This window comes from Megalobrama amblycephala, linkage group LG4 (genome assembly GCF_018812025.1).
Source record: "Megalobrama amblycephala isolate DHTTF-2021 linkage group LG4, ASM1881202v1, whole genome shotgun sequence".
NCBI classification, from domain to species: Eukaryota; Metazoa; Chordata; class Actinopteri; order Cypriniformes; family Xenocyprididae; genus Megalobrama; species Megalobrama amblycephala.
Genome location: NC_063047.1, coordinates 38,960,495 through 38,986,537, shown reverse-complemented (window position 1 = coordinate 38,986,537; position 26,043 = coordinate 38,960,495). Strand labels below are relative to the sequence as shown.

The window sequence follows — 26,043 nt, the reverse complement described above, 5'->3', positions numbered from 1 at the left end:
TATCACCAGCCATCTGGTTCAGGTGAGCCTTCACTGCTGCGCTGAGACACACATCTGTGCCGTTCTGTCAGCCGCTGACAGTTGTAAGCCAAAAGAATACAATAGTCAGACACCGGAAGAGGTGATTTCGCATTCAAGACTTGCAGAACCTCCGGTGCTTGCCACACAAAGGTTAGCCAAAGCAAAGGGGCTGTTCACGACGCGCAGATAAAACCAGCTGCGAGCGGTGGCAAGCGTTGTGATTTGCTATTCTGGTATTTTTAGGTCTGTGCCTTTTTGACATTTTAGAGTTCTTGTTTTTAGCTTAGGTTTTGAGGTTGTATTGGTGTTTTTGTTGATGTTGTTGGGATTTTGTTGCAGAAACTCTTCCAAAGATTTTTTGTTTTGTTTTGTTTTTTGTTTGCTGGTGCTCTAAATACTCTTGCTTTTCCTTAAGGTGAAGTGTGTAAGTGTTTCAGTGTTAAAACATTGTATTGGATCCCAGTTTAATATGCAAAGACAGCTATACGTAAGCCATTTACTGTATAAATGTTCAAAACAGACTTATTCCAAAAATCATTCAAATTCATTCCAAAAATCCAGCGAGATGCTGAAACACTTGGCCGATTCAGTTCGTTCTCCCAATTATTGGACTTAAAGGGTTAGTTCACCCAAACATTTTAATCAATTACCGTTTTTACTGTGTTTTTCCAAATCCATGAGACTTTCGTTCATCTTCAGAACACAAATGAAAATATTTTTAATGATATCTGAGAGATTTCAGACCCTCCATATACAGAAGCTCAACCGAACCTGCTTGATGCATGAAAATGAACCTTATTGGTTACCATTGGTTTACAATTTCTGTTTACCGTAACTGATGTGTGCATTGATGAATGTTTATATGTAAATAAAAGCCTAAATTAAATGTTCAGCATATAAAGCAATTGTGTCTCTTCAGAAAATTTGGACTAAACCGCTCAATTCACTTTTTGATGTGTCAAAGTGGTAGTTGCGTGGACTGTCAATGGAGGGACAGAAATCTCACAGATTTCAATAAAAATATCTTCATACTGTGTGTGTTTCGAAGATGAACGACATGAGGGTGAGTAAATGATTTCGCTTGGATAAAATCAGATACTTAAAATAAAATGAAACTTGATGTTAGAGATGGATGTAGCATGCATGAAAATGCTAATATCACATATTCCGTTTAGTGAAATTTATTAGGGATGTGCAAGAAAACACATTGTGTAGGCATTCTTTCATCATGCTTCAGGTTCTTCTCTTCTGTTAATTTGAAACATAAAATATTATTTCCCTAACTATAAGTAAGCCATTTATGCTTTTTGTTTGTGCATCCAGACCAGCTTGACACAACCAACCAATGGCATTAGTTGGAGGGTGGTACTGTCTGTTTGATGACCAATGGCCGACAGTCCTCACAGAAAACAATCCTCATTTTTCATGTGTAAACTTTTGTCAACCCTACATTTATGATCGCACACGCATTCAATAGTGGCCAGCCGTTCAAGATGACACAGCTCATGGAATACGCACAATGGACAAAGCTCGGAGAGTATGCGTGTGCGTGCATGTGCTCGTTCAAGTGCGCGTGGGTGTCCGCGTGAGTGTTTGTGTGCGTCTGCCTCTCCTCTCCACGAACACCTGTAAGCTGAGCGTTTGCGCTGGGTGAATATGGCCCATTGTTCTGGCTGGCAGAGTGGTGCTCATAAAGACTGCTCTGTGCCAGCCCTCCCCGCGCGCCACTCTACCCCTCCAGATCCTTATTGCTCCCGCACCGACTCTTCCTCCAAACAAATTTGCCGTAACTCTACCTGCAATTTGGCCTTGAATTGGGAGCAAATAGAGCAGGTATTGTGTGTCGTGGGGAATAAGAGTGGCGTGTGTGTGTAGAGGGTAAGGAGAGGGAGATATATTGGAAGGGGAGAGGTAAGGAAATGATACCCGGCTCTTTTATGTGGGGTAAAGTAGGACTCTTATCAGTGGGAGCACCCAGACAAGAGAGCTACTACTACAGGAAACTAGAGCAGCCTTCACCTGCTTTGCATTTAAAAAAAATCCCCCCCCCAAAAAAAAAAAAAAAGAGAGACAGGAAAAGAGAAACAAATGCTCCGGTGTGTCTTCACGGTTACAACCCACTGTGTTCTACAAGGTGGCACCTTTCTGCTCCGTGTTACCTGTCAGCCGACGGGTCTGAGAATGGTTTTCTATTTTATGTGACCAAAAAAAAAAAAAAAAAGTATATATATATATATATAAATATATATATATAAAATTCAACTTAATCGTGTAATATAACACCAGTAATTTCAACTATAAAATAAAAAAAAAATAAAAAATAAAATAAAATATTTAAAAAAATAAAATATTTAAAAGTAAAAAAAAAAAAAAAATTAAAAAAAAAAAAATTTAATAAAATAAATAATACATAACGTGTTGACAGTTACATCTTACAGTGTAAGTCTATGAGGCAGTGTAGCCCCATAGATTTGTATTATATTTGTATTGGATTTCTGTAAAAAAAAAAAATAAATAATAATAATAATAATAATAATTTTTGAATTTATTTTCTGTTGAAAATTTATATTAACGATTAAAATGTATTCTGTTGTTAGAAGTAAATGCAGCTTCATAGGTTCTGTTGATAGACCTTAAGTTGTATGAAAGTTATGAAAGCTAACATAAACTGTTCTACAAAAATCATGTTTTAATCACCAGTCAACAGTGAAGACTTTATGATTTAGCATGTATTTTAAGATTGTTCTTTTTCACAATGTTTCTAATTAGATTTAGATCAAATCATACTGGGTCTAAAAGAACAACGAACGAAAGTGTTTCATGACATGCCAGAAGATGGCAGTGCGGCATCACTCATTCCAAACATCCCCACCTATAACTAAATCAAGCCAAAAAGCAGATGAGTTATTGACGTCCATAATCAGCCTCTCATTTGGCATATTTCTACCCACCGTTGGCACTATTTAAAATAATCAACACAATGTGATGACTTAATTTCTGAAGCCCAAGTACAGGGGCTGTTGTAGGCTGTGTTGGTAACACACTTTTAATGTGCTAATTCTCAAATGCCTGCTCTGAAGTGCTCAAGCCTGCACTCCACAACACAAAGTGCCAAAATGATATTGAAATTGGCTGCCAAAACGTGTCCGTTCTCCATTCCAAAAATCCAGCGAGATGCTGAAACACTTGGCCGATTCAGAACGTTCTCCCAGTTAGAGCAATGGCTTTTGTTAAGGGACTTAATCTCAAGTGCTTTCGCTTGCATCAAATCAAATAGATATTTAAAATGAAATCAAATTTACATGCTACTTGATGTTAGAGATGGATGTCGCATGCATGAAAATGCTTATATCGCTTAGATATTGCGCTTAGTGAAATTCGTTAGGGAAGTGCAAGAAAACACACATTGTGTAGGCATTCTTTTATCATAATCAGATTCAGTGCTGCTTTTCTGTTCATTGCATACAAAAAAAAAGTTTTTTTTTTTAATTTTAAGGGGAGGGGGCAGTAATTAATGTGGTAGATGTACTGTAAACATTTTCTTCTACTTGAATAAAAAAGAAAGAAATCTTCTTGGTCTCCTGTATCGCCTGTGATGTCCTTGTTTTTGAGAAGATTCCTTGCTGTCTTGTTATATTACACTGAACCAAAGCTAAATTCTAATAGATATTGATGGTAACAGCAATAGTGATTTGTGGATTTCTTTTGGTGCTTTTTGTAGATTAATGGACTGACAGGAAATTACATTTCAGATGCAGTTTAATGAATAGATGTCATGGTCTGTATTAGGTTACTGCTGGTCCTGAGGCTCGTTGAATCATTGTAAGATGGGATCCGTGCAGGTGGAGAGGTTACAGTACGTGCCCTGAGCACTGAAGTACAGGAACTCACACGGGGGAACGGGAAACTGAACGCCGTGGCTCCGGAATGGCCGCCGAAGTAGCTGAACTGATCCTGAATACCTGGATGCGCTCTGACAAAGCCTCTTGTTCGCAGATTCGGTTTCTCCCTTTCCTCTCTTTCACCCGGACCTTTCTCTTCCCGTTCAAGCTGCTTTTGGGGTCCGTGGCCCTTCCCTCCCTGGGAAGGGCTCTCGGTGGGGGGGAACTAGGGGTGATATGAGTGTCTGGGCTGAAAGAATGGCCCCAGAACTCTGGGCATCTCTCTCTTGGCCATTAGGGCTGTGTGAAAGAGAGAAGGGTCACTTCCAAGCAGACGAAGTGTCGGCTAACATCAGCTGTCAATCAGACTCTGGCCCTCAGCTAGAATAACCAAACTTAAGAGATGGCGTCCAGCGACAGGTTAAGGATCCACCGGGCACATGAAAACAAAATGGACGCTGCGGAGTAGCGACAACCCGATGGATTGAGCAACTCCCTTAGTTTGGTTTTAAACTCCAATCAGTGTATTTTGTAAATTAAAATTGTATTGAGCCAGAGGCCAAAAAATAGAGAAAAAAAAAAAATCTGTCAAATATGTTGAAGGCTGATCTGTTATTTTTTACATATTTGTAACAGTAAATTAAGTCATTATGATTTTATGAATGCACAGATGGAAGATATTAATTCGACGTGAGGAAATTCTAATTACTTTGTCAGAAAAATATAGTTTGCTCTAATTAATGGGACACACCACAGATGTTTTGCTGCATTTTGCAAGATATGTGTTTGCAATATAGGAGCAGGTACTAAAATGCCAAATGTTACAGAAATTATTTTTCTGCATATTAAGTGCATAATTTACCGTTTTAATTGTATTGATCCATTGCTTTCTGCTTTATTTGAATGCGGTATATTTGTATTCATTTCTTCAACAAGTATTTGAGGTTTTAATATGCTGTTAGTAAGATGAGGAACATTGAGAAAGAGGTCATTTAAAGATAATATTTAAACCAGTGTTGGTAGTAGATATATTATGTACTTTAGAGGTGTCTAATTTGTGCTCCATGTCTTTTTTCCTCATTGAAATGTTCAGTGTGTGCGCATTGGGTAACGGTGTTGTAATGGATAGTGTGGAGGGCACGGAAATACATCTGACCTGTTTCTGCAAGATTCAGAGAATTTCCACTGCACTGCGTGTGTGTGTGTGTGTGATTCAAGTATTCCTTACATTATGGGGACAAAAGCTTATAAATCATACTAAGTGATGTTTTTTGAAAAACAGTTGTCTGTGATGGGTAGGCTTAGGGTTAGGGGAGAGAATGTACAGTTTGTACAGTATAAAAATCATTAAGTCTGTGAAATATCCCCAGAAAACATGCAAAACCAATGTGTGTGTATGTGTGGTCATGTCTGGTCCGGTGTGATTTAATGTTATGTAAACGTATTAAATGTAACAAGGTCTTAGTGGTGTGCGTTTATGTATATGTAAGAGTGCATTTCATATATATGAGCATACTTATTTGTTTTAGAGAGTTGGAAGATGCATTTTAGGAAACTAACAAAACCTTAATACTTTCACTGAAAGTTCAATCTTTTTGTATTGAGCTGAGTTAACATCAATATTTATTAGCATAAACTCTACAGCTCAACAGCCTTCTTAACCTGGCAGATTCATTTATATTATCTGTGAATGATTGTTGTTATTTTTGCTTTGCTGTAAATAATATCTCACAGAAACAAGTGTGGAGGTTTTTCATTTTGGTTTTAGTGTTTTTCTTTTCTGTGATGATTTGCAAGTAATTTGGATTAATGGCTTTATTAGAAAACATTTTTGGGTCTCTGTGTTATTTTATTTTCAGCTTTTTCAAAAATAATAAAAAGGCTAATTCAGTATATAAAGTGGTGTTCATAGTAATTAGTTGTATTGTTTTTTTTGTTTTTTTATAACTTTCTAATATTAAAAGAACAATAGCCTATATAAAGAAAAAAAAAAAGCTAGTCTTTTTCATGGTCAGGTTCTGTCTCCCTCTGCGAAGTATGTGAACATTTGGTTGAAGCTGCGGGGTGATGGGCAGTAGGGTCACATTTACTAGAGTAAGACCAGAAGTGTGTATTATGCTGTTTTTTTTTTTAATATAAAGGAGAACAAGACTTGACGATTACAGACGATTGACTCATTCATTGTTTTCATACTAAAATACTTTTAAAGCATCATCTGTGCTCATTGCTCACACATGACAGACTTGTGAAAAATAATCATTTTGTTACTGTTATGTATTACTGGTTGTCAGGTGTTCTGAAGCTATCAAATAAAAAAGGAATTTAGATTTTCTCACAGTTTTCCAAAATATATATATATATATATAAAGGTACAATAAATAACAGATGTGGGATTTTTTTTTTTCTTTACATATGTATGTTTTTGAAAAACTTTGGAAAAACAGTATATAGTTTAGAACCCAGTCAAATGATTGTTGATATGTTTTATAAATGCATCTTCATGTCTTTTGTTTGTTCCCTCTTTCTGCAGATTTTCGTTGTGGTCGTGTGGAATTTTGAGCTCTATATGGTGCCGCTGGTTCTCTTGATGCTGCTGGCCTGGAACTACATTCTCATTGCTTCAGGGAAGGACACGAGACAGGGAGATGTGGTGAGTTCTGTCACATACTGACTTGCAGCTGTGTTCATATCTAAATGCAACCTCTCCACTTTTTGTATTTAAGATTTTTGGGGATTAAAACAGTTTTTTGAATGACAAATATTTTTATACCATTCAGCACCCACAAAATACTTGTTTTTCTAAGTACGGAACAAGTGGGAACTCGAGCGTTTCTGAGTCGCACTCCAAGCTGTTTATTTATTTAAATATTTTGATTAAAAAGTGTCACCTCGGTGTCATTCTGAAGAAGATTTTTTTTTTTTAATTACGTACACATGCGTTTAGAAAGTGTCAAAATGCTCAGCAGCACTTCCATTACAGCACTGCTTTGATTTTGTTGTCTTTTCTCTCATTATAAGCTGCCGTTTGACTGAATGCGTGGGTTTAAAGCATCAGTGCAATAGAGGTATAAAGAGAGCTCACCTTGAAGTTAATTGAATGGAATCGATTTTATACCAGTGGAGATTTTTGAAAGTCGTTTAGTTGGAGTTTCAGGACGTGATACGGTAATTGAACAAAAGCATTGGACTTGAATAAAATTTTCACCACCCAAGGTAGATAGTAAATTAATAGTAGATCATTATTTCAGGGTGTACATACGTTTTTACCAGGAATAGGACCATTATATATATCTGAAATATCTAGGATATGCTTCGAATAAATGGGACAAGCATGTGAACTACATTTTTTTTGAGTGTCCTGAATATAAGCAATCAAAGTTTTACTGTTTTAGGGTCTCTGTTATTTTTTTTAAATCTCTTACCTTATAAGACACTCTTTGTCAACTTTTGCAAAGAACAGAGACGGTAAAAAAGTAGCAAGAACCGAAGGACCTTTAGAAAGTGTATGTACACTTATTATGTTGTCCTATAGATGGCGACATTGTTTGCAAAAACTCAAAATCTCACTAGATCCCTGTAATACATTTATGTAGGCTAATCTGTGCATTTATTATTGATCTTGTCAATACTGATACACTTTTCCTCCTGTTTTCACTTAGAAATCAATAAATTATAAAGCAATAAAAACAAAATACATATTTTGTAATTCATATATAACATGGAAAGGTCTTATTGGGAAAGTCTTCTTTTTTTCTTTTTAAGTATACTGTGGTGAAATGGGTTTGCATGTCCTATAATCATGAGATAAAACTGGTATATATTATTGTGAATTTCAATAATATAATGTACTTTTTATATATATAATGAGCTGGAGCTTGTATGATGATTCGGTGCAGTTTTTCTTTCTTTTTTTTTTTTTGTTTTCTTCCACTGCTTTGAGCCATTTGGTCCAGAAGTTAGGGAATCAGAACTAGGTAATGGGTCAGAGGTGATACTGTCAGGACCTGTGGATTTAAAACACATGAGAAGGCTGGAGTCCGAGGTAATGCCTTTAACCCGTTATTCCACCCTCCACATCCCCTCTGCTCTCTAACAGGCCATTGTTCTGCATTTTGACGACTGTAACCACAACACATGGGCTGGTGAGAGCAAGAGAGTTCAGAAACAGTAAACACACACACGCACACACACACATGTTTTCCATTAGCCTCAAACTCACTGATGAGCTTGAGCTTGGACACTGTTTCCCTGTGCTTTACTATGAACTTCAGGGGAAGGAATTTAGGTATCTTTAAGTGTGTGTGTGTGTGTGTGTGTGTGTAATGAATAGTGCCTGATGTCATTCATCTTTTTCAATTCCTATATGCTGTTTTTATAACATAGTAGTGACATACAATACGTCACTTGCAGCTTAAAGCTGTTTGTCGATTAGTTCAACTGCTACCTTATCTGGAAACAATGAAGCAGCTTACATAAACCCATACTTTCTCAGTTGACCGTTTCTGCTTTATTTTCATAAATACACACTCAGAGGACTGATGTACTTTTGAAAGAACTAATATCCACCCAGTAGAAGTGTCCCATTCATGTTTTCATCACTACAGTATAGATGCCAGTGCTCCCTGCGCCTGGCAGGATGTCATTTCAGATAACTCTAACTGCAGCTCTGCACTAAACCTGCTGACACATAAATGTAGGCTGCGGCACTCCAACAGTCCAAGCGTTTTTTGTTTTTTGTTTTTTACCTGAGACAGACAGAAATGAGAAACGGAGATGCTGCCCAGCCTACACGAAAAGACATTCTATGAAACTTCTCCAAGTGTGTGAATGACATCTGACAATCAGCATTGCATGTTTTTGTAATGTGGTGTAGCACGCCTTATACCCAGAGCACGGTGGATGAGCGTGTGCTCAAATATCCTGTACGCACAGAGATGGAAGGTAAAAGTGAGACTACGTATGCAGAAACCTGCACAGAAAAATTCTTATAGGCATCTTCTCACATTTTTTTTTTTTTTTCCGGGAAGCACTGAAAAGAAAAAAACAACAACTATATATTGTGTGTGTGTGTGTGTGTGTGTGTGTGTGTATGTGTATAATATGTATATATATATATATATATATGTGTGTGTGTGTGTGTGTATATATATATATATATATATATATATATATATATATATATATATATATTACACTTTGTACACTCACAAAGTATTGTGTGTGTGTATATATACAGTGAGTGTATGTATATATATATATATATATATATATATATATATATATATATATATAACAATAATAATGACAACATTACATTGTCACAGATAGATTTCACAGATAGCAACTCTTTCCAACTCAGCTCATTAAATAAATACAATATTTCAATAATTATTCAATAAAAATAATTCTGTATATTTATCATTGTCCCGCATAATCTATTTCTCACATAGCTGTGCAAGTTTCATGTCTCCTGTATTGTGAGTCCTTTCTTCCCACATAATAAAATAATTTCAGCTAAAATCAATATTTCATGGCCTTTATTTATTTGGTAAGAAGCTGTCATTATCAAAGAAAAGTAGCCGGTTATTATTGCAAATCAACCTTCTTCAGACTGACCGTACATTATCCCTTGTTTGTTGTATCCCTGATGTCCAGAGCCTAGTATGTTCTGGGAAAACAGGGACCCACTTTTAGCTGTCACATTTCTTGAAGGGACTTGTTACCTCTAGATGTGACATGCTAGCTCAACTCTTAACCTGTAGACAGCTGACCCCTGACTCTCGTATTCTTTTGCTGTTCTCTGCCTGCCACCCTTCCACTAGATACCTGACCTCGCTGTCACGGCCTGTTATTGTTAAAGACCCTTTTTACCATCTGGAATGGCTGTGCACTAAACACTAGACTACACTACCAAACCGTTGTTTTAAATCAACAGAATGGGAGAAGCTTAGCTATAGCCCGGCTGCCGCGTAGCGCCACGACATCGTTTTTTTGTGTCAGAGTGAATAGACAATAGAAAAATAAACACGGGTTTAGACGCAAGACAAAGGGATGTGACTTTTGAACTACGCCTGTCGATCAACAGCATGTGATTGAAAGCTACAATTTCTAAAGCGGCGTTCTGTTTCTTCCCTAAACAAAAGCAGATGCACTGCTGTGGAGGAAGATCCCCCTACTGGTAGGGAGTGCAAATGCATCTATCCTAACCTGAAGATAAGGGAGTACTGACACAGCTAGCCAAGCCGTTCTGACAGCAGCTGTCAGTGGCTAGCCCACCTCCTGCAGAGTGGCAGTGCTCACCACCCTAACACCACCCTCACCTATGTTTGTTTGGAGACCTGGAAGCATTGGGGTGGGCTTCAGTGTGGCCACTCAGGCTCAGTCAAGCATTGGACAGCTCAGTGTGAATGGAGGGGAATGAAGCCCATGGCTGGCCCTTGAAGACCCGGGCTGCTGAATTCACTGGCCTGGAAAACAGTTTACCAGATGTTTTGAAGGTGTTAATTATAGCATATACTGTCAGAGCTGGAGGAACACAGTGACGTCTCTTTCACTAGCTCAAGCGCAATTAAGCATTCAAGGTTCTTTCTCGGCAACCTTGTCAGTGGTGGGAGAGGGTCTTAATTGTCAGGGTTACTCTCACCATGTCCTCTAGCAAACTCGCTGTTTCTCCATTTTCCTCTCACATATTTTAAAAGGTTCATAATTTTTCATAGCCTGATTTTTGTGAACATTGCTGTATTTCTGCATACTTGGGGCTAAGGTTTTAAGCAAACTCTAAATCAGTGGTTTTCAAACTTTTTGATTGAATAATTTGAAGTCATCCAGTTTCACTTCATTTTGATGGTCCCTTTAACACATTCTCTTGACTATAAGTAATGTTGCACCTACATGTCTACTAACTCCCATCAGAGTGTTAGTAGAGTATTAGTAGAATGGTAGGGTTTGATAGAATAGAATAAATAGACATGTACTTACAAAGTTATTTTAGTCAGTAGAGTGTCTGTTGGGGAACCATCACAATAAATAGTTAGCAGATATTAAGCAGACAGTCTGTTAGTCCTCTAATGAGAGCTAGTTGACATGTAGTTAGTATTAGTAGTCGCTGTGTGAGTAAACCTCACTCCTCTGATCTCAAGAAATGCTCTAGCGACTGATGCTACAGGTTGCAGCTTTTAGCCTCCTTGTTAGAGCGTCCGACTCCCATGCCGGAGACCCAGGTTCGAGGCACGCGCAGAGCGGGGCAAGTAGGCTCTGAGTGAGGGTTTACAGTTGCAATGTTACTTACAGTTAACAGAATGTTCTAAAGGAACCATCAGAATAAAGTGTTACCAGCCATTGTTAGACCCCTTGCTTGGAAGTTCCTAAACCACTGCTCTAAACTCATAAGTATTAAACTCAGTACTAAACTAAGTATAACCTGCTAAGTTTATGCTATGGACATGAATGATATGTAGTTTGTTTTGAAGAGATGTGATTTTTTTTTTTTCCCCCCCAAAGTGATAGTACTTATTTTTATTTTTGAAACAGCACATAGACTTATATTAAAGAAAGCAGCAGGGTCATGGGATGGGCTCTGTTGACTTCTGCCTGTAGGCAACCACCTATCAGCATGCTAAACCCCATAGCAAACACCTAGAATTAGACATCAACTTTCTTGGTATTCCTCAATCAATTCATTACAAAGAATATAACAAGAAAAAATCATAAAATTATAAAAGAATGCCTATTTTTGTATTCATTTTTTGTCAAAATTGTATAGGGTCGCTATCGACCCGAGGTGTGTATAAGTGTACGTATATTTTTTTCTGCACAACAATAATTGAATCTTAGATGACAGAATAAGTTCAATTCACCTTTATTCCACAAGGTGGCAATGTCTGATACACAATGTTGAAGTGACGATCCATTCAGACAAAAAACAAAAGAATAAGCAAAACATGAAATGGCTCAGCGATTTACTGCAGAGCAAGTACTGAACGCAATGAAATATGACTGTAACTGTCATTGGATGGATCTGGTGAAGCTGTTAGCGATCGAAATATTGATTTTGAAGATGTTGAAAATTATATAGTTTTGAGAATATGTTTGAGATCACAATTGGGCTCTTATTTGCGACCTCAAACATAAAACTAGCCTATTATTTGCTGAATTTACTGGGAAATTAGCTCTGACGAGGACAGTGATGATGGCATGAAACATCTGCTCAAACTGAACCCTTTCAGGCTCCAAAAGGTAACAAAATATGATTTATTTTATTCTTCTGTAATTGTTACTCTAATATCAGAGGAGTTTTATATTATCACGACAGGTAGAGATCCTTCCGTGTTAGATACAGATCTGGGTCGATAAAGACCCGAATATGTAAGAATGATTGGCGAAACAATCATGCATTTAAGGGTTAAGTTTTGTTTCAAGTAAGAGATGTTATAAAAAATGTCCTTCATTTAATGTTACATAATTAAAGCCGTGATCATTATGTAACAGAAGTAGAGACCTCTTTTCTTCCATATTTTGATGTACATATGGATTATTGATATAATGACATGACAACTTTGGCCATATGGGTAATTGGAAAGAAAAAAATGTAGGACAGGGACTTGGTTCTATCCATTGGTTGTTGATTGGATGGAGGCCGATCTGAATGCAAGTTTTCAGTTGATGGGGCAGACAAAGTGATTGGATAAGTTAAGTATACATCACCAGAATGAAATCTGTCATTTCACCAGATGATCCAGTTATGGAAAAAAAAAAAAAAGAAGATAGTGAATTTAAATAGGAAGAATTTACATTTCATGCAAACTTCAAAGGTGAAATGTGTGAACAAAGCATGGGCTTTAAATGTTGAACTGCTTTTTTTCCCTATCCCATGCAAATGACTTCAACGAGTGTAAACACTGCTGTCATTGCAAAATGCTACCAGTGGTGGATAAATTACACTTCACCTTTAGTTGAATCTTTTTGTAAACATATGAAGACTGACTAGCTAAAACCTATTTCTGTTTGTTCTTAGTCTGTTTGCTTATTTCTTCACTGTTTACAGTGTCAGTGTTTTACATGAAACAGAGAGCAAGTTAGCGAATAAACTTTTTCCAACCTTTTGTTTTGTCTGGTTTGAGCAGTGTTTTGTCTTTTTCTTCCGGTGTGTGTAATTTGAAAAACAAACAGCCTGGATGGAGCTTCATGAATAAAGGATACGCTGGTACAGGTGGGCTGCTGTGGCGGGAAACGAAGGCCTGTCAAGCCCACCTCCAGTGTCAATCACGAAACGACAACATAAAGAGAACCAGAGCAAGAGTCTGTCTGCCAGCCGTGCTCCTAGAGGCGCTTCATGGTAGAGCTTGTCTTACTCTCAGGCTGGTGTTTCAGCTGCGGGCTCAACAGGGACAACAAAAAAGCAAGAAGTGTGACGGCAGGGCCGGGAGAGGATGAGGAAGAGTGAGAAGACGAGCCGAGAGGTGCTCTAGGCCTTTAATCCACCTCAGTGGTACCACCTCTTCCAGCGCCGTGCCCCCGTTAGCGAGACAGCGCTTCACCCGCGCTTGGCAGACACGTCTCCGCTCCTCCGTGCCAGCCCCTGACAGGTGACAAAATCAAAAGGTCACGTCACTTTGAACTGGCAGCGTTTGTTGCCCTGCTGATTTCCCCCGTGCCGCCGCGGCTCGCAGGCGAGGTTGGAGGCGAGGCGGGGAGCAACTTTGGCAGCTCCTGAACTTCATCTTTGTGAACTTTTGTAACCGTGATTTTGCTAACAACACTGCAGAGCTGTGTGATTTTTGTCACGGCTGCCGTTGCCATTGTTGACGCAGGCTTGTCTCGGGAAGCCGGGGTTTATTTACGGAACAGAAAGCCAGAGTGTTTTTCTGGGTCCTGTGGGTTCAGGGCTGCTGCAGATTACAGTAGAGCTCGAGCTTTGGGACCGATGACACCGCTGACTCCCGCGGCTTCTGGATACGCGTGACCCTGGCGCGTCCTCTTGCCGGCCCGTGTGCCCCGTACAGCTCAGCCCCAAAGAGACGTACTGGCTGCTCGGTCTCTCTCCCACACATCCCAGCTATTATTTTGCCCATTGTCCTCATATTTGAATCGTGACCGCTCTTATTGAAACGTAATACTTCGCACAAACAGAACCGACAGAGTTTCTTCCATCGCCAGCAGTCGTACTCTTTGACTCGAGCCCCTACAGAGGTCAGACCACAGTCAGCCAGTGCTGGCAAAAACTCAAGCCCTCCCTCTGACCAGCAGGGCTCTGACAGCCTGTGAAGAGGCTGTTTGGGCTCGATGTGCTCCGGCGAGAGCCCTTATCAGCCTTCCAGGCCTGGGCTCTCCCGGGCCTCTCGTCCACACGCGGCATACAAAGCAGGGCCAGCCCCTGAGCAGCTGGAGACGCTAGAGATGTCTCACATTTCAAAGAAGAGCTGGAGGAGGGGAAAGCGCGAGAGCTGAGAGGCAAGAAAAAAATGAAAGTGCATATCTTCATGTTGGATGGCTTGTCTAGCTAGGGCGTCTATTCCCAGCGCACCTGTCACAGGGAAGGTTAGAATTAAAAGTGCAGATAGCAGGGTTCTTCCTCCACTGATGGCAGAAGGCAAGAGAAAGTGCATTAACTCGCCAGGATGGATGTCACAGCGCTGGTCTGGAGATGGTGCTGCTGTTAACCGAAAGGCCAAACAATGGACTTAAAGTCTGGCTCTGATGCTATTTTAGTCTGGATTTCTGTCTGCAAGTGAGACATATTGACTGCTGAACCTTCACGTTTAAGCTACCGTAGGTTTGCTTGAAGTTCAACTTCCTCCAAGTTCTTTTTTCCGGCGTATGACCTCTGGCTAACCTAGCGCTGGAGCAACATTGCTCTTCTAGTCGATCCGTGCTCTATTAGACTTCCGCAAAACACCATCGCTAGTCTCCTTGCAACACTGCGTGTATCTATCCTGAACCCTCCTTTTGTTTCTGCTGCAGGCTACATTTACATAAGAGGCTTATAGCAGCCATACACTCTCTCTTTTAGACAAGACAAAGGAACAAAAGCTATTGTTTGCTAAGTAACAATTTTTGGATGTCACAAAAAAACTGATGAAATGCAATGAGCCAAAAAAAAAAAAAAAAAAAAAATCATCAAAAAGAAGATGTATTCCTCCCCTGATAGCTTTTTGGTGTTTTCAGATGCCCGAGTTGTCGTATGTAAATAGCACATGACCTTGAAGCTTTGATGCGGGATTGACAGGAGGAACCACAAGAAGAGAAATAATGATCTATGTCTTTTCAGTCCTCCGGCAACAAAAACAGACATGTGATACACACTCCTCTGGGCTCCTGTGAGCCACGGAGGCCAAATATAATGTTTTCAGTTGACCGAGATAAACTCTTTATTTGTGTGCCAACATATCGTCTGATTATTTTGGTGTCTACAGTTCTGATTAACAAGCCAATGAGATCTGAATTATTAATGCTGCCAAATTACCAGCTCACACAGAAGGGTTTTTTTTTTTTTTTTTTTTTTTTGTGAGAGTAAAACATATGTGGCAGATTCTATAAACTCAACGACTGCACTTTCCTAATAATGAATAAATGTGATGTAAATATAATTAGGTGATTTGGTTTATTTTATCATTGCTTTTATAAGTAGATTTTTAATTTTTAATTAGTGTAAATAGTGCTTGTCTGTGCAAAGTTTATGGCTATGATGTTGTGGAGCATGTTGATACTGGAGTTTCAAGGGTGTTACTAGGTGGTTGTTCTGGGTGGTTTATGAAGCAGTTGCTCACTAGTCTAAATCAGAAGAGCCCATTTCTATGGATCCATGATATTCTCTATGAGTCTCTCTGATATTGTGGTCTGTAGCTACAAGGTGAACGTGATTTCACCAAGTACAACATCTGATGGGTTAATTGGAATGTTGTTCCATCTTGATCCAGGGACAACATTCCAATCAACCAATCAGATTTGATGGACAAGTTTACAGTTTGTCACATTTAGGTTTACAACCAGGGTTACAGGTGCTTCTACATCAGGGTTATTCACCTATAATTTCCCTCTGATTTTAGGGAAAGGTTATGGGTAGAGTTAGGTTTAGGGGTAGGGATAGGGTTAGGACTAATTTTTTTCAAACAGGAATGTTGTTCCAGGAACATGTCTTAATTGGCAAAGTTACAGTGACCGTAGATACTGTATATCCATAGCAAGAACCATTATTCAGAGATGTAAGCAAGCAAATAATTTTTCAAGCTTTTGAGCCTGCAATTGATAATTATAATGATTAATAATTATTAAATTATTAGTATTATAATAGCCTATTATTAATATAATTAATATTAGATATTTAACTAAATAACATCAGTACAGGGAGTTCAATTACAATAGCATATGGTACAAACAGATTCATAAACTGAAATATGAACTGACTTGTATTTTAAAACTGTATGTGTGCTTTCATATGAATGCACCTGTAGTTCAGATGTGCTTTTCACAATGCTAAACGATTAGTTTAGCTATCTATCATGCTCTCAATATTCTCAGCATCATTCTTTTCATCATTTTTTCTGGTCTGTGTTCGCATGTTCTTCTGGGAGAATCGAGTAGCCAGCAGCATTTCTTGAGGTCATGGGCATACGGCTCTTTGTGTGCTTGAGTTAAGTATGAAAACCTGAAGGGGTTTTGAAGGGACCATTGTTGGCCTGGATCTGGTCCACTGAAGCACATAGTTAACGTTCTATGTCATCAGCCTCCCTTTGCCAAAGGCTCTATTGAGGTTTTAACCTTATGGACAAGAGGACACAACTGATGACTTTAGAGACTGAGGTCAGACTCAGAGGGTTTGCTTTCTATCAGAGGACTATGTGCTATCATTTGTTTTCACTTGAAGATGTGGAGATGTTACTAAGTGTACATGTGAAATTGATTTTCTCTTTGTTTTTTTTCTTCTTTTTTATTTTTTCCCCTGCTCTCTTCTCTTTTGTTCTGCTCTTCACAATGCACATCAGCAAGCTGTGGAGGATTTGCTGGAGGACGAGGAGGAAGACTTTGACAGAGATGACAAGGTAATTATCGGTGCCACTCTCAAACATGTATTTCAACACCGATGTATATTTAATGCTCAAATGTTCTCCTCTAAAGTGAAATGTAATGAAAATGCAGTATTTCTCATGTTCGACTCACTCAAATACCAATAGGTCATTGTTTATTTTGTGTGTATTTAACACTTAAAGCCACATTTATATAGTAAAGGTCCACAGCCAGTTTCTCAGAGATGCTAGTATCTGAAGTCTACAGAGTTGCAGTACATGTTTCCTTTTTACCCAGAATAAAGGGGAACCACATAGGCATAAATAAACGTGGCTTCAGGGTCTCTGTGTTGAGCTTCTGATATTTCTCAAGGCCTTTGAAGTGCAATTAATAGCATTCAAATGACCTCGGGCCAAATGCCCCAGCAGCATTTACGAGGAAGCATTTTAATGGTTCTGAGCAGGGAGATTCATGTTATTGCCCGCCAAAATACTAGTATTTTGTCTGGAAATCGGTCAACAAGAAAGTCAACAAGTACTTTTTTCGAGCAATGTGAACATATTAAGATGAAAACATAACCTATGACATCTTACACACATTCCCCTTTAGTGGACTTTGAAAGAACATGAAGTAGAAAGTCATAGGCAGAAGAATGAAATGGGTATCTGTATTAATGTTGTCAAGGATCTGTTGTTCCTCCTGAGTTGTTGGAAAGTTGAGAGAGGCTAATTTTCTTCTCTGATGTCCTTTCTCTGTCCTTTTGCCTTATCTTTCTCCTCTTGCATTATGTTAGTTTGCATAGTTTTGCATAGTTTTGTTTTTATTCTTCATAACTGGGTAGAATGATTTAAATGATTTCAATTCGAGTTTGCATCAGTGTTGAGGAGGCTACTTTGAATTATGATTAGCCTATAGCTTGACAAATTACACAAAGTTCAACAATGGTCAACTTTTTTTCTTTTTTTTTTAAGGAGTATATAGACAAAAATGTACACAATCACAAATATATTGGATTTTTTTGCATTCAATGCTTCATTGCATACGTAGTTTATGACATTTAATACACGGTCTTGTATTTTTGTCTTTTTCATCAATTTTCAAGTACTTTTTTTTTACTTTTGAACAAAATTTCCATAGCAAAATTGTTGGACAATCACGGTTGCACTCTATTAGAGCATTTACTGTATATGGCACAAAAAAATAAGATGGAATTATATTGAAATGAATTGCTATATATATTTGTTTACAAAAAATACAACTAGAAAACACAAAAAAGTTGTCCTTAAATAAAAACATAGTGGTAAACATAAGCATTTTACTAAATATTTAGGTCGAATTGTTGAATCATTTATTTGATCGATGAATTATTTATTTATAAATATTATTTATTTTTTAACAGTTTTATTAAAATGAAGCATACTTACCAATACAGATTATACCAATTACCAATTACAGATGACAGAGGTTTCACATCACTCTACTGTAAAGCGCAATACAATGTGATGAAAAATATGGTGATGCACAATTTTGTCAGGCTAACAGTAGCTTGGTATTTTAATAGCCACACTATTTGAGAAAACAGCTGCAATAATAATAATCATATTTTTAGTTACTCCTCAACACTTGTTTGCAGTTCTTTCTTCTGGTCTGTTTACTTTCTTCTCTTAATGTCATTTTGTTGATGACCTCACACTCTCATTACCTTCTCTGTTTGTTCAAACAGTAAAATACTGAGGTCACATCAGGGTAGGACCACTTTCACTGGATGAAGGAAAGGGGAAAAAAATGGATCAATGTGCCAAGGCCTCATTTTAATTGAACCTGAAGCATATGTTGCAAGTATGTGCAATATGTCCCAGATGTTTAGGCCAGGCCTAGTCTTCGGCTCTTCCTTAGTCTCCACTAGGAAGCTATTAGCTGGATAACCTTTTGCCCCAGGGGCTAAATGGGGTATTACATGGCAGGCACCTGTTTTGCATTGGACTGGGGACCTCTTGCAGGCATAGTTTGAGCCAAGACATGTGTTCCTACTTAACAAACTGTTTCGTGATAGTTAAAAGTGTCTTTCTTCAGACTCACTGCAGATATTAGTCAATTACTCTTAATGAAAGTCCAAAGTCAAGGCTAATTGATGGAGACGGCTCAGTTGTTTTACCCAAGTAGGCAATTGGTTCCAAAACAAGAAAAAGAGAGGGAGAAGAAGAGATCAGGTGAAAGCAAGGTTAGTGCAAGTGACACTGTAAAAATATTTTAAAATGGGCGATTTTTTGCAGTGCACATGGCTATGTGAAATCAAATCAGTGTTGAGGAAGCTGCTTTGAAACTCATAATTTAAAGTAGTTTAATTACAGTCCAACTTTCCCCTTTTAATACTGTAATTTGCTGCTCTGCAAGTTACTAACAAAATGTAGCTTATTCCATTAAAACTGTTAGTTCTGTTAAACTTAGTTCTGTCATTTTACTCCTTAGATCTTAGATCACTTCAAAAAGTCTACAGTGAAAAATAAAAATCCACACTTTTCCCACTGAATTATCTTTAACAACAATATTTATCTGAATATATTTTCACTAAAACGTTTATATATATATGAATGCCAGCCATTTTCTGTTACCTCAAATTTTCAAGCATTCAGGAGTGAAATTCCTCAAGCACAATTGACCTATTCGATATCCCTGCTTCTTTAAAGAGCAAATATTCAAGCTAGCAGTCCTGTAAACATAAGTTTGGGGTTTGGGCAGTGTTTTGGGAGAGGAACGATCTCCTGCTGCTTCTTTCAGATTGACGTCAATGGAAAAGTAATTTGTGAATAGCAAGTTTTAGATGATAGATTATGAAGACACAAAGGTCTTTTTGGAATAACGTAGACAGACGTTAAAAGAGCAAGTAAATAGGGCCAAATTTGATTTCATATTAACCTCAGATTATTTAGCATTTAGCATAGAAAGCTACAGTTTCAAAATAACTTCTACAGCACTTTTTGCGATCATGGATTTTAGGGTTAAACAATTTTGATGCCCATGTATGCAAAAGCATGCTGGGTACATGACTTTGTAAGCCATATGCTTTCCACACACTTCTCACTTTCTCTTTGCCAGGCTAGTGCCAGTGTGTGTGCATGTGGATGTGTACATGTGTGTTTACAGTGCTGAATAGCTCTCTGGAGAGCTCTCAGACTCCACCAAATTCATCAGCAATCCCGACAATAACAGCCAAAATATTTTAACACCTGCTCCGCCAAACACATGTAAACACACAGGCAGAATGGCAGGTAATTATCCAGGTGATAATGAATGTGCCTCACATTGTTAAACCTCTCTCAGATATGCTAGTGTGGAATTAAGGAGTAGCATTGGGTACGCTACGATAACATGCCTAATGCTCCGCTTGTGCCACAGCTGTCTCGCACTTGTGTGCAGCCACTTTCCCAAAGAAAGTTTGCAAAGGTTTTGTATTTTCATTACCATTCACTATTTTTTGCATCTAATACTCATCTGTCATAAATCATATGCTAGTCTTTTATGAACTATGATGTTGTTTTTAACCTAAAAATCACATTTCTGTCATCATTTACTCACCATCATGTCATTATTAAACCCATAGGACATTCTTCTGTGAAACATAAATGAAGAACATTTGAACAGTGTGCTGGTGCTCTTTTCCATGCAATTACAATAAAATGAGACTTCTGTACGAGTTGAACTCGAAAACCAAATCAGCCAGATTTGTGAATGAATCATTCACAACAATTTTGTAAACCGGATCAACCAATTATTTGAAAAGATTTGACTCAGCAGAATGATTCATCCACAAATCTGACATAATCTGCAACTTTCAGGAATCAGTTATGGAGATTTTCAGGATTTTCAGGCCAGTGCCACCTCTGATTGAAGCTTGGGCACCACTCTGGCCAGCCCTGTTGCACAAGCATTTTGACCACATTATCAGCTGACTTTTCTCTGTTCAAAGAACTATTACACTGGCACAAAAGCCACTTGCAGTTCACCTCTTAATATGGTAAAAAAATAACAAGCCCAAAGATGCCTATAATAAGTGGACATGGCAACACTGCAAGAGCACACTTGGCGAAGCAGCTTTACGAGCATAAACAAAACACAGCAGGGCGAGACATGAGCGCAATGGTCAAACACGTCCATTAAGCAACAAAAAACAATGGAAAAGTAGCTCAGTAGATTGGACTTTCACACAGAACTCGATTTTGCATTTAAGAGGGCAGTGGAATGAAAAAAGCAAAGTTTATAGACACTTTTTTAAAAAGTTATTTTAACTGGAGCGCTGCGTTTTTAGAATGCTGTGTCATGTGCGAGACGCTGCAAAAGACGCGAGATGCGAGTGCAGCAGGCAAACGAGATTCCCCTACTTTTTTGTGACAGTTTGTTAGGGTTAATGTGAATGTTTCTTCTTGACAAACAATGTTCACTTACCTTTAAGCACACATGGTAATGAGCAGAACTGAGCAGCAGACAGTCTTGGGAAAGTGGCTTGAGGAAGAGTAATCTGATTGCAGCACTGTTATTGCAGTGGGACCAGTTTAACCAGTGTTTGTTGAGGTGCAGTTAAATGAAATCTATTTATGTGGGAAGGTATTCAACTCAGACTCCACGCTGTCACAGTTAGATGCTTGTTTTTCTCTAGATTTGATGCAGAGATTTTTTTCTTTCTTTCTTGTTCTTGCCACCCCATTGAAATCATTGGGTCTTACCTGGCCACCCCTGAAAAAAAGTTCTGGCTATGTCCCTGGTGAACAGCAACACTGAAAGTGTCATTTTGTTCCTTCAGCAAACCTATTTAGAAGGATATAGTTCAAAATGACACTTTTATATAACTTTTATGGTGCTGTTTTGTGTCTTTTTGAAAACTGAATTTCCCATTCAGTTTAACTGCGTGGAAAAGTGCTGCCTGGACATTTTTGCTAAATATCTCATTTTGTGTTCAATAGAAGAAAATAATGACGAAACACTTTATTTTAGGGTATTTTAACTATTGCTTATTAGCATGCATATTACTAGAATATTGGCTGTTTATTAGTACTTATTAAGCACATATTAATGCCTTATTCTGCATGACCTTATTCTACATTCCTAATCCTACCCAATACCTAAACTTAACAACTACCTTACTAACTATTATTAAGCAGTAAATTAGGAGTTTATTGATGGGAAAAGTCATAGTTAATAGTTTATATTGTGTTCCCTATACTAAAGTGTTACCATTTTTTGTTTTTTAATGTATGTATTTTTCAGTAACATGCACTACAGCATCCCATTCATTTTCTTTTCACTATTCGAACAAGTTTTTTTTTTTTTTTTTTTTTTTTGGCACAAATTTTGGCTATTTCAGTGATGTAATCTGAACCGGTGTTGTGCGGACATGTGTCCGGATAGTACGGAGGGATAATCAGCACTAGTGCTTCGCCTGAGAAGCAGCCAGGATGATAGCACCAGTGTCTCCAGGGAGCGAAAGAGAGAGAGTGAAAGAGTGCTGAGATTAGGAGTGTACGCATGGCTGGGCACTGGAGTAATGGACCTACACATACACACACAGCCTGAGGAGGAGCCGCCCCAGATAAGATACACACTGCAATCATGTCATGCTCACAGGCTTACCACAACTCACGCACGCCTCCTTACATGCCCAACAGCTGTTAGGAAGTGTGCGCGAATGTGCTGCTTGCTCGACTGGATATTAAAGATGGCATTTAACCGTATGTTGTACGTCTTATAAATAAACAAGCATTCAATATGAATGTGAAGCAAAACAGTGACAGAGGAAGAGAGAAAAAACAGGATATTGTTTGTTGTCAAAAGCTTGTCGGTTTCCATAAAGGTCTCTGTTTTGTGAATTAATTTCTAAATTTAGCTTTTAGGCCAGAAATATATACTACAAGTATGCCCCCAGACAAACTGTGGAAAGACAATGGAGTTATCTTAAATATTTGTGCCGTGAACAGGGTGTTATGCGATTATTATTCAGGTTGCTAGCTATAAGTGTGTCAAAAGTTGACGAGTATATGTATGTTAATGTTCAAAAGTTTGGGGTTGGTAATATTATTGGTCTCTTTAAATTCTCTTATGCTCACCAAGGCTGCATTTTTTAGTCGAAAATATGGTAAAAAAACAGCAAAATTGTTATATTATTGCAATTAAAAACAACTGTTTTCTATTTTAATATATTTTATATTTTTTTAAAATGTATTCCTGTGACATAAAAGCATTCATTCAGTGCCATATGATCATTTAGAATTCATTCTAATAATTCTTAGTCCAATAACCAACTTTTATAAATACTGTAAAATACTATAAATAATATTTTTTATAAATTAAAAAAAAATAATAATAATAATTTACGGACCAAAAATCTTTTGAACAGTGTTATCTTGATTAATTTTTCAGCTGTTTCTGTTCAAACACTCCTCAGATTGTACAGTGTGTGTGTGTATATATATATATATATATATATATATATATATATATATATATATATTCACACAACATATATACACAACATTCTGATTCTTGAATCTGATTGGCTGAGAGATGTGGGATATTCCCCCGTATCAGCACAGGAACTGTTTCACCGTTTGTATCACTCCGCTTCTGGTGGTTGTCATGGCGGTTGAGCAAATCCACCATGTTTTTTTTTTTTTTTTTAATACAACTGTTGTTCTGTCACGAAATATAGTTTTAAGAGTTTTTTTAGGCGAGAATGTAGTTATTTAGACCTCAAAAATTTGACTCCTATATAAACATAGCATCTATTTTACAGTTCGTTTAGACCTGTGGTTCCCAACCACATTCCTGGTGGCCCACCAACACTGCACATTTTGCATGTCTCCTCAATCAAACACACCCGATTAAGGTTATCAGATCATTAGTAGTGACTCAAAGATCTAAAATGGGTGTGTCAGACAAAGGAGACATGCAAAATGTGCAGTGATGGTGGGCCTCCAGGAATGTGGTTGGGAACCACTGGTTTAGACGCTTTCGGAGAACATATTTTCGCAGAGAACAGCTTTATCTCGGCCAGTCCTTCGGGAATTTTCCACTGGCTCTTATGTAGATAGTGGTTAAACATGAGACGTAATTAATTTGTGGTATATCAAACAGGCAATCTATATAGCTTTTATATAATATATATTACCAAATGAATGAACTAAATAATAATTATATTATAGTGTAAAGAAATGCAGATCTACTGTATACAGTGCCTTTAAATATACATATTTAATGGGAACCTTGTGAGCAAAAGAATAACAATCATATGTGCTAAAGGAAGAAAGCAAAAGTTTTCTTCTGCTTATTTTATTTCTCTATGGACCTGACCTTGTTTTTAGTGTTCAGCCTACTCTTACCCACTCTCGCCACCGCAACACAGCCACTTTGGCAGGGAGAAACATAAGCTAACCTCTCTGCACTGTGAAACGCTGACAATCTGATCCCGATTCATGCACATTTATGTCCGCTAGAATCTAGCATTACAAGCGAGCCTTATCTGTAGATAACACACGGAGGGTTAAACCCAGCCGAGCAGAGGCAGGGGGTTGATCTGGGTGATAGCTGTATGGCAGTATGTAATTGGACTAAAGAGTGTGCTAGGGATTATTTTTATTACTTTGAAAAACTGTGACTGAAAACTTGTTCTGGGGCTATTGAGCTTGTGATACGCGATGCGTATCCTCAGGTAACATGGCTTTCTTCAGTGCTAAGGAGAATACAGAGAGAAAGAGAGAATGTTTGTGCTTCTCTGGCTCCTTTTCTTCTCAGCGCCTCTAAAAGATGAAAAGATGCATGCTGTAAAAGATGCTTTTGACTTTTTTTCTTGGCTTTTTTCCCTTTTCTTTTTATTTAGGGGAGAGATGCTCCTAGGAACTGCATTTTAATCATGTTTGGCTAATAAAGAGAGATTAGAAAAAAATCCTACACACACACTCAGGGCATTGTCTTGTTGTGTAAAATAGCTTCATTGTTTGATTTCTCTATTTTGCCTTTGCATCAGGTGAATTTTTTCTCTCTCTCTCAAGGGTCCTGAGCCATCTTAGTAGCCATCAATGTTTTTTTTTTTTTTTTTGTCTAACTCTTTTCCTTTTGTAACCCTGCTTTAAAAAGATCTCAATTTATTCTGGTCCACAAGGTGCCGGGTTCAGTCCCCTCCCAGGATGGCCGGCTGCCGGAAAGCCATATCCTTGCGGATATTTTGGCTTCTTGGCACTTTGAGTGGATTCGCGTGATGGTGGTAAGTGCGGTCCGTATGTCCCCGTGTCTCACTTCTATGGCTCATCGTCTGTCACGCCAAGCAGGGTTGTGTGTCGCTCCCTTTCACCTTTCACTTTGTTCTCAGTTGTCACTCTTCCTTCCTTATCTTGAAGAACCAGCCTGGTGACCAGTAGTTTTTTGATGGACTCTGGAATAGCTGGAAACTTCCTGCACTTCATAAAATGGGTTGTTCGGTGGGTGCTAATGCTACAGTAGGTCACCTTAATACGGCGACATGCTTGGTAGAAAGTAATGGCTTTTGGGGTTGGGTTTTCTCCTTATGGTTTAGTGTGCTTTACTAACCTAAGCATTCAGGGTGCATTGACGCATACATGTTTGTGCTATCATTAACCTTTTCCAAAACAGCCAGAGCAACAGCCATTGGCTGACCCAATGACGTCATCTCATGAGAAACTCATTTTCAGCTCAGCTCAAGATAAAGGAACACTGAACCTGTGCTGTTAAGACAAGGAAAGCAGCTTCCAAGAAGAGGGTTTATAAATGAATTATGAGGGTGTATTGATGTTTGTCTCCGAAGTGGAGGAATGCCATTGCCATTTATATCCTTTTGAGAAGCGCATCGCTCAAGGAAACTTTTGAAATTGAGAACGTCTCATGGCATCTCAGCACACAGACTGGGTGTCATTTTGTATTGTCTAATGTAATGGGACAATAAATTAAAGCTGCAGTCCGTAACTTTTTTTTGATTAAAAATTATACAAAATCAATTTTTCAGCAAGTACATAACCAGCCAGTGTTCAGAACTCTCTCCTTACCTTAGCCTGATTCACAATGGGAAGCTTGTAATAATGTTTTATAATAAAATCGGTACTGGTAATTAACATAAACTCAAAATATTATGTTATCT

The 26,043-nt window shown here is 38.2% G+C and overlaps 1 protein-coding gene across 6 annotated transcripts in view; it reads left to right on the top strand.

Annotated features, from left to right (window-relative positions):
* Positions 1-26,043, top strand: part of LOC125267495 (multiple C2 and transmembrane domain-containing protein 1-like) — a 204,249-nt gene that overhangs the window by 143,139 nt on the left and 35,067 nt on the right. For 4 of the 6 annotated variants that reach the window (XM_048189182.1, XM_048189181.1, XM_048189185.1 and 1 more), the window contains 3 exons: positions 6,433-6,552; positions 16,883-16,939; positions 25,054-25,155. In XM_048189182.1, coding sequence (XP_048045139.1) covers positions 6,433-6,552; positions 16,883-16,939; positions 25,054-25,155 — 279 coding nt within the window. The remainder of the gene's footprint in view (positions 1-6,432; positions 6,553-16,882; positions 16,940-25,053; positions 25,156-26,043) is intronic. The other 2 variants (XM_048189184.1, XM_048189183.1) reach the window with 1 other exon arrangement.